The 9,612-nt window shown below is 42.7% G+C and overlaps 1 protein-coding gene across 1 annotated transcript; it reads left to right on the top strand.

Annotated features, from left to right (window-relative positions):
- The first annotated feature begins 7,806 nt into the window (after positions 1 to 7,806).
- Positions 7,807 to 9,404, top strand: ASCL4 (achaete-scute family bHLH transcription factor 4). Its single transcript, XM_007165720.2, has one exon. The coding sequence runs from the start codon at positions 7,987 to 7,989 to the stop codon at positions 8,506 to 8,508; it is 522 nt and encodes a 173-aa protein (XP_007165782.2). The 5' UTR covers positions 7,807 to 7,986; the 3' UTR covers positions 8,509 to 9,404.
- The last annotated feature ends 208 nt before the right edge of the window (positions 9,405 to 9,612 follow it).

The following is a 9,612-nucleotide window of genomic DNA, read 5'->3' as shown; positions in this document are numbered from 1 at the left end:
CCAGGGCTCGAACCCGTGTCCCCTGCATTGGCAGGCAGATTCCCAACCACTGTGCCACCAGGGAAGCCGTGCAAATTACCTTTAAACGTTATCTTCTGGCCCTAAAGACAAGGACAGTAATGGGTAAATTTGGGCCTGGACTGGTCTTCTTAGGATATCTTTCTTTCAATTGACTCTAATTAAGGTTTCAAATCCTGCTTCTATCGCTCATGTAAGGGAGGGTCTGGAAATACGACTTTTTACGTGGGTAAACCTGTTCTTTGGAATTCTTGGGATTCTCATGCATAAGCCTGATTTATTGTAAATCAATAAACCTGATTTATTGTAAATCAGACTTATGATTTACAATCTGATATAATAAATTATAATTATCAAATATAACTCTAACTGACTTATTTCTTTATTTAGTATTTGCAGAAAGGCATGGAAAGGCTAGAGTTTGTTCAACAAATATGTGTTGAGTGCCCACTATTGCTCTAGGCACTGGGGAGACAACAGTGAACTAAACGGGCAAGAGATACCAGCTTTTATGGAGCTTATATTATAGTGGAGAAAGATAATAAACAAATAATTAAAATATAAAATACATGAGATAGCAATAAATACCATTAAAAATATGGCAAGGAATATAGATAGTGCTCAGGGATAGGAGCTGCAATTTTAAACAGGGTAGACAGGGAAGTCATCATTGAAAATGTGACATTTGAAACAAATGAGATGAGGGAGTGACCCATGTGCACATCTGGAAGAGTGTTTCACTCAGAGGGAATGGCAAGTGCAAAGGCCCCGAGGCAGGAGAATCCCTGACAGGTTTGAGGAATTGCAAGGAGGCCAGTGACACTAGCACTGGACGGTCTAATATGGGAGCCACTAGGCACGTGTGGTTATTGAGTCCCTGAAATGTCCCTAGTTCAAATTGTGTAATTATTTTAGAGTGATTGTGTTACTGGCCCCAGTTCTTCACTCCTCTTGTAACCATGCCCTTTACAAGGGGACTTCATAGCTCATCCTAGGAAAAGAAAAAAAAAAGTGTTTTCTGCCCCTTGATTCTGAGTTTGCCATGTTAGACATATACTAGAATTCAGCCTAAATCATTGCCCCTCAGGCTCAAGAACTAAATAAATGCTTATTTTCTTAAGCTACTGAGTCTTGGGCTGGTTTATTTGATGGCCATTCTGAGAGGCTGCCTTCCTTTTCTTGGACACCACTGATTTTCTGCTTTGACCTTTGGAAACTGTTACATGGGTATAAAAGATTAACCACTGGTATTTGGAACATTATTTCTCTTGGGTTAAGTTCCAAGTATTTGGTTTAACTTCTCTAAGGGCTGCAGAATGGCTTGTTTTCTAAATGGAGTGTGTATGGGGCTAGAACTGGGATAATCTTGTGTGTTCTATGGACTTAAAAAGCAGAAAACATGTGGTGATAAACTAAGTCAATTCCTCAGATTTGAAGAGACTACACGAATTTCAGTAGATGATCACCTAGGCTAGAACTGCTGAAGGAACCCTGACTTTGCTCAGACTGGGCAGTATGACCCCTCTATTTGAGACTGAGCAGAATCAGAGACTGGGGGGGAATGATCTGTGGAGTTTAACCAAAGAAATTTTGATGTTGATATCTTTGAATTTAAACCTATAGGGTAAGGTTATTTAAACTTTGGGTTTTAATTTATCCTTAGCAATTTGATAATGGGTGCTTTTTAAAATCTGAAGTATTGGGGACTTCCCTGGTGGTCCAGTGGTTGAGAATCTGCCTTCCAATGCAGGGAATGTGGGTTCGATCTCTGGTCGGGGAACTAAGATCCCACATGCCACAGGGCAACTAAGCTCACACGCCCTGGAGCCCGTGTGTGCGCGCCAGAACTAGAGAGAAGCCCGCACTGCAAAGAAGAGCCCTCACGCCGCAACGAAAGATCCCGCGTGCCACAACAAAGATCCTGTGTGCCGCAATAAGACCGGATGCAGCCAAATAAATAAATATTTTTTAAAAATCTGAAGTATTACTCTACTGATAATTTGATTGCATAATCTCTGGCCAGCTATATTGAAATGGTTTTCATTAGAGAAAGGAAAAAAATGAGTTTTTGGCCAAGGGACCACCAGGCTTTGAGGTTAATTTAACAAATGTATTGTTCTGATCTACTTTAGAGATTTTAATGGGGCAAAAGCTAAACTGGTGCAACATTAGATGCTTTCCCATAAAAAAGTACAAGGATGCTAGTATTGGACTAGAGATCTTAGGCAATGAAATTCAATAAGAAAAAATAAATGAGTTATACTAGAAAAGAAGAAACAAAACTATCATTACTTGTAGATGATCTGATTACAGTTTAAGAAATTGTAGAAAACTATCTTTTAAAAATAACTATTGGGGGACTTCCCTGGTGGTCCAGTGGATAAGACTCTGCGCTTCCAAGGCAGGGGACACAGGTTCGATCCCTGGGGAGCTGGGATTCCACATGCTTTGTGGCGCGGCCAAAAAAACAAAAAACAAACAAAAACTATTGGCAATTCCCTGGCGGTCCAGGTTAGGGCTCCAAGCTCTCACTGCCGAGGACCCAGGTTCGAACCCTGGTCCGGGAACTAGAATTCCACAAGCTGCGCGGTGTGGCCCCGGAAAAACCTATTAGAACTATCTTGAGTGGGGTGTTGTTTCACAAGTGTATACATATATCAAAACTCATTGAATGATGTATTTAATATATGAACATTTAACTATATGTAGATTTTCTCTCATTTAAAAATCATTAGAACTAGTAAGAGAGATCATGAGATGACTGGATTAAAAATTAACATGAAATAAGTCAATAGCTTTGAAAGAATTCTCTTCACAGCAGCAATCACACCTGTAAAACATCCTGAGATAACCATAACAATAAGCATGTAAGATCTACATGAAGAAACATATGAAACTTTATTAAAGGGCAAAAAGAAGGCCTGAATAAATGAGTTCTACTATGTTCATATAGGAGAGAGTCAATGTTAAAAAAAAAAAGTAAATTCTCTCCAAATTAATCTGTATATTTAACACAATCCCAATTAGAATCCCAAAGTTTTCCTCTCTCACGGATATTAAAAGTGCATGTTGGGTTTCCCTAGTGGCACAGTGGTTAAGAATCCTCCTGCCAATGCAGGAGACACGCGTTTGAGACACGGGTTTCCTGGTCCGGGAAGATCCCACATGCCGCGGAGCAACTAAGCCCGTGAGCCACAACTACTGAGCCTGTGCTCTAGAGCCCGCGAGCCACAACTACTGAGCCTGCGAGCCACAACTACTGAAGCCCGCGTGCCTAGAGCCCATGCTCTGCAACAAGAGAAGCCACCGCACTGAGAAGCCCGTGCACCGCAACGAAGAGTAGCCCCCGCTCGCCGCAACTAGAGAAAAGCCCGCGCCCAGCAACGAAGACCCAATGCAGCCAAAAATGAATGAATAAATAAATAAATTTTTTTAAACGTGCATGTTACTTTCCTCTTCTTTTCCAAATTTGGGCATCCTTGCTCAATAGTTCTTTCAGAGAAATTGCAAAGTCAGCCATCCATTCTCCAAGCCTTGAATGTGGTACATTTTTCTGATTCACACCAAGATGCCACATAGACAAGGAAAGGCCTTGTAAATGTGCGGTAGGAGAAGGTAGCCTTAAGCAAGAGAGAAAAGACAAAAACCACAAGGGAAGGATTAATGGATGTGATTACATCAAAGTTTTATATTTCTATTCAATAAAAGACTGCATAGACAAGGTTAAAATGCAAATAGTGTTTGAGAAGTTCAGAAAAAAAAAACAGTAATAAATTGTACCTAAATATTTGTGGTTCTTTAAATCTTGCTGTAAATTATATTATCTTTAAAATAGAATGTAACGGTGTGGGTAAAGGATTAATAAAACTTTTCCTCTTCTTGCACAACAATTTGACCTTCAGTTAACTTGCTGTTATCTGTTTCTCTGAAACCTAACAAAGATCGAATGTCAGCTATGTTGTTAGGCAGCCTGACATATTAAAGCCATTACCTAATCGTTAGATTGCCTCTGGGTTGCCACAACTATAGCTGGTGGGGGAGCATAGCTTTGGGCTTTCCTGAGTGTGAAGACTCTAATTGGGCCCGTGGTGAGGTCCCTGGAAGCTATGCCTATGGGGTCTTTACAAGACATACTGGCTCCTGAGGGGTACCAGACTTCTAAGGGCAGCTGCCACACTGGTCTGACGTGAGTGGTCTTGCCTTGCGTCTGAGCTGTCACTTGGCCGCAGGTGGGTTAAGGGGGAGCAGCTATGTGGATTTCTGCATAGATTACTGCAAGGACTCCCAGGGAGGTGGAACACCTAATTCTGCCCTGCTCAGAGCTATTGCTCCTGACCTAAATCCTTCCAAATGAATCTGATGCTAAATGTGGCCCATGGTAGTCTTAGTGAATCTTGAAGTTTAGTTGTGCCTGAGAAGACTCCTGGTGAGTGCTGCACATGGTAAGACAAACAGTTTATACTTGGGCTATATAGAAAAGAACTAATTGGATAGAATTGTGTTAGATCATCAATTTGAGATTTATGTAACTACACCTGTGATAAATCTTACTTGGATCACGAGGTAATATATATGTTTCCCTGGTCCCCCATCAGTGGCAGCTGATGCAAGTTGCAGGTACGGGGCCAGCGGGTATGCAGCCCTCTGTGCCATGGGTTTAGGATACCAAAATCTACAATGTGATATCAAATACTTCACAAGAAGAGCCAATCTAAGTCTCTTTATCTCACATGTTTCAAGAAAGTGATGAGGGACCTGTCTGAGTTTTAGGGGTGGAAGTTTTCCTTGGCCTTAGAGATACCTTTAAATCTCCTGAGCCTGACCTTTGGTGAATCCCATTCCCCCTTTTAACAAGCAGATCTAAGTAAGACTACACAAACCTAGTCCCACACGCTCTTGGCTCTTGGCGGTTTTGCCTATCTGTAACTTGATCTAGCCAGTCTTAAGAAAGATGTCTTTAAAGTTGGCGAGAACATTTGTCTGGATGAAAACTGACTGGGGAGTGATGGGGAGTCAGAATCTCCTCTTTTGATCTCTTATATAAGAAAGAAGGCAGCCCCTCCCCCCATGTCCCCCATCCCCCCCCCCCCCACATACACACACACATCGTGCAAGTAAAATGATGCTTCTCTCACTGGAAAAACCACTTATTTCCAACGCACATGCACCTTCAAAAAGTGTAAGAAAGAGTGTCAGCATTCTTTGTGACCATATAGATCATGTAGTAATCATAACATTACTTGGACCCTCTAAAAAGACCGCTATAGGATCAGGGTCTGGCCATTGTTGATTGTGGTATTAGTAGTGGGAAAAAAAATCCTGTAGATATTTATTCCTCAGAGACAGAATTTATAAGAAGCCAGAAAACTTGGCCCAAGAACTTTAAATTATAATGATAAATCTGTTTGTTTAGGTCAGACCAGGGTATCATTTGAGTTTTCTATATATTTTATCTTAGTATTTTAAAGTTCACTAGATCAGAGAAAAGCAAAAGTAATATTTGTTCTTTGTAATACTTTCAATAGTAGAAATATCCATAAAGAAAAGTGAACCACTCCCCCATCCCCAATGCCACCTTTTTTAGGCAACCAACGACAAAAGTTTAGAATGTGTCTTTCTACTTTTTTCTCTGTGCTCATGTAAAGACATCGTGCAGAATAGTTTGTTTTAAGTTCATGCTGCATATGTTACCCCACCATTTGCTTTTTTCCCTTAACGTGTTATGGGCATCTCTGCAAGTTCTTACATATAGATCTAACTCATTATTTTTAATAACACAATATGCTAAAAGGATTAGCCCTTTCCCTATTGATGGACATTCGAGCTATTTCCATTTATTCTATTGTCTTAATCACTACAAACAATGCTGCAATAAATATTATTGTACATATAAATCCATACTGGTGCATTTATTTTTGCAGGATAAAATTGTAGAGAACTCTGGGTCAAAGGATATGTGATGTACACTATTAATTTTAATATTTTCCCAAAAGCTTGTAGCAATTTATGGTTCTGCCCTTCCCCCCAATCCTTGTTAGCAATCTTTTAAATTTTTGCCAATCTGAGGATGAAAAATGGTATCTTAACTATTTTCTTTTTTGTTCCCCTCCAATCTATTCTGCATTCTGCAGTGATCTTTTAGAAAAACAAATCTTACCACCTCACCTCTCTGCTCAAAACACCTCATTTATTTCCCATCACTCTTAGAGTAATGGCCAACATCTTTGACATGGCCAAAAAGCTCCTTGTGGTCTAATTGTCTGCCTCTCTGGTGGGCTTTTCGCCCAATAGTGCTTCCTCCTGATAGGTCTCAACTCTACTGAGAAATCAAGATGACATATGTTTGCTGGTACAAGCCTCAGAGGGATCTACGCCTTTTAAAATGTGACTAACTTATGCCTAAAGGAATAATTGTTTCTATTTTATTTGCCTTGATGGAAGTGTTTTTCCAATTGCTTCAGGCAGATCATTAGAGTAAACAGGGAAGCTTAGGACTTGTCAAAAAAAATATGTTAGGGCGACATCTTGGCTCCCGAGGAATAGGCAGAAAGTCTGATTGAAAACATAGGGGGTTTTTGCTTCTCTTGTTTTTAAGTCAGACTTTTAAAGTAGAAGCTGCCTTTAATGTGCTGGTTTGCAGAACAGGAAATCTGATTTTCAGTGTGATAACACATTCTTTGACATTAACCAGTACAGTTGGATTTTTAATGACACTTTCATCTTCAAAGCCCTTCACCAACACGGTGGATTAATTATTCATTTTTTGGTTGTGTGTTAAAAAGACAAATCTTCAAAGCCATCATCCTTTCTCCTTGGAACTGGGGCTCTCCACCTTTCAAATGTTGCTTTCTTACCCCCTAGGGAGAAAATAAATTACATCTTTTTCATCTTTTTTTTTTTTAAGACAAAAAGAATACAATAGAAATATACTCTTTACACTATGGAAAGCTGATGTCCTTATATCCTGGGTGGGATCAGAAGAGGTCGGGAAGCAGTGTTTAAGCTGTGTTTACAGCAAGCACTGTGAGAAATAACTCTGGCTAAAAGCGTTTGTTACTGCTCAGTCTTTTGATGTGCTCTTAAAAAGGAGCACAAATACACCACGGCCCCGTGTTCAACATAATAATATGCAGACCCTTATATTTGTTGCTAAAGTATATTTCTTTTCTGTTCTCTTCAAAAAATGTCTACTTGGGTTTTTAAAAGTTTTGGTTTTGGAGAAGAAAACCCTCAAGCCTTCCCTGGGGTCCTCCTTAACTTGACACATTTTATAACCACAAGGGAGCAGTCTTCCCCTTGATGAGGTCTTCTCTCCACCTCTCCAGAAATGAAAGAGCAAGTGTAAGTTTGCAAACAGCCTAAAAGCTCTTTCCATTAGCCCTGGACGCCGGAAACCACAAAGGGCAGTCAAGTCTTGATTTTCAAGGAGAAAGCCTCTGGTAAACTTTCGCTCAGCCGCCAGGAGATCTGTTGGTTCCTGGGAGGAGCTCTTCTGAAACCTTGAGGATTCCTATGTTCATGAAGACACAGAGCGGTGGATTACAGTAATTGAAAAGCTTTGGTGGCTTTGGAAGATTACTATATGTTTGGTGTGCGCTCACATTTCCAGGCTAGGGGACCGAGTAGAGGAACCCCTTTTGTTATCTTTTGGAATAAGATCAGAAGGGAAGACGGGGTTTGAAGTGTGGATTGGGGGTGGGGGGCGGGGGGGGTCCTAAATCTTTGCCTATCACCTCCGCCTGGATCATTATAAAAAGATCGAGGAGTACAATGAACTTACGGAATCATGCAACGTTTCCGTGAAGCCTGTTCTGGAACCTAGCTTCCGGATCCAGAAACTTCTCCAGAAGCAGACCAGCTGTGCTAGGCAGTCTGAATGGACCAGCAACTCCGCTTTGAAGATTTATTTTCCGTCTTATCTTCTGCTGAGAGATTCACCCCTGGGGTGATTGGTTCGCTTTTCGGTGGATGATGGAGAAACGTAAACAGGCCGGACTGCTGACCCTGCCGTACCACCTGCTCCCGGGGCCCATGGGCGTGCCTGCGTCCCTGCCCCGCCTTCCCCTGCGGGACCCCTTCAGGATCTCCTTGCGTCTGGACGCCGCGTGCTGGGAGCGGGAGCGGGGCGGCTGCGCCCCGCGGCGGCCCTACTGGCCCCTGACGCTGGACGGCGCCTTCGAGCCCGCCTTCCTCCGCAAGCGCAACGAACGCGAGCGGCAGCGGGTGCGCTGCGTCAACGAGGGCTACGCGCGCCTCCGAGCTCACCTGCCCCGCGAGCTGGCGGACAAGCGCCTCAGCAAAGTGGAGACGCTCCGCGCCGCCATCCGTTACATCAAGCACCTCCAGGAGCTGCTGGAGCGCCACGCGCGGGGGCAGGAGGGCGCGGCCGGCGCCGGCCCCTCGCTCAGGGCCGAATGCAACAGCGACGGCGAGTCCAAGGCCTCGTCGGCGCCTTCGCCCAGCAGCGAGCCCGAGGAGGGGGCCTGTTAGCGAGCGCTGGGCCGGCCCGGACCCCTCCCGCTGCGCCGCGCGCTTTTGGAGTCTGCTCTAAGGTTCCCTCCGGAGGTGGTTTGCATTTGCAATCTGTTGTGTTTTTTTTTTTTTTTTTTTTTTCTCCAGAACTAAATCTTAGGAAAAAGAAATGAGTGCTTTAGGGGGAAAAAAAGATTTTGACATTCTAGTTGTTTCCACCCCTTCCACCCCCCCTATTGGTTATGTGCCTGCAACTGAAAGATGCTTATGAAACTCTTCCTGTACTTCTCAAAGACAAACTGTACCAGACTCTGAACTCCTCAAAGGGCGAAAACAACGAGGATTTGCCACAGTCAGCGGGGTGGGTAAATTAGGGACGTAAACACTGAAACAAATCCAACCTTAACCAAAGAAGAACTTTCCAAAACTAGCTAACTAACTGAATAACAGCCCTTAAGATGAGCGGAAGGTTTTTCCTGCATTCCTTCATTTGGGAATCGATGAGAAATGTAATTGACACCGTGCTTTGGAGGAAGGTGGCCCTAAGCTGACACCTGGGAACACGTTTGCCAGAGCGCGCGGCCAGGTCAGCCTGTGCTGTTGACTAAGCATATGGATGGCGGTGCTAGAAAGGACATTCCATATTGGAAACATCCTGTTTTATCAAAAAAGTGGTCGTGTGGGAACTTCATAGCATCTAGCAGATAGTAACGTGTCAGTGGCAATGATCTTTTTGGAAGAGAACTCAGATTTGTATGAAAACTTACTTTTCCTCTCAGGTGTCTTGTGCGTCGTGTTTTCATTTTCCTTCTCTTTGCACCCCTCACCTCCACCCCCTTGTTCTCACTCCATCTAACTTTCGGTTAAAGTGACACTGTGGCCTTAAAAAAAAAAAAAAAAAAAAGGAAATGCTTAGATGGTTGAATGGGAGGGATTGAGGTTGGGACATTCTCATACTTTTATCACCTTGAGGGCTTCCAGGTATCCTGAAATTGTCTAGTGACTCTGGAAGTCTTTTTAAAATATTTAATTCTGGTCTTTTTTTTTTTTTTTTTTCTGAGAAACAATTATAAATTCAATAGGTAAGTCAAATACTTGCTGACATATGAAGGTAAGCTTCCT

Source organism: Balaenoptera acutorostrata, chromosome 11 (genome assembly GCF_949987535.1).
Source record: "Balaenoptera acutorostrata chromosome 11, mBalAcu1.1, whole genome shotgun sequence".
In the NCBI taxonomy this organism is placed as follows: Eukaryota; Metazoa; Chordata; class Mammalia; order Artiodactyla; family Balaenopteridae; genus Balaenoptera; species Balaenoptera acutorostrata.
The sequence above is the reverse complement of the archived record's forward strand: the minus strand, read 5'-3'. Positions and strand labels throughout refer to the sequence as shown.

Coding starts and splice junctions, on each gene's coding strand:
- ASCL4 (XM_007165720.2), top strand. CDS start 7,987: ATGATGGAGAAACGTAAACAGGCCGGACTGCTGACCCTGCCGTACCAC.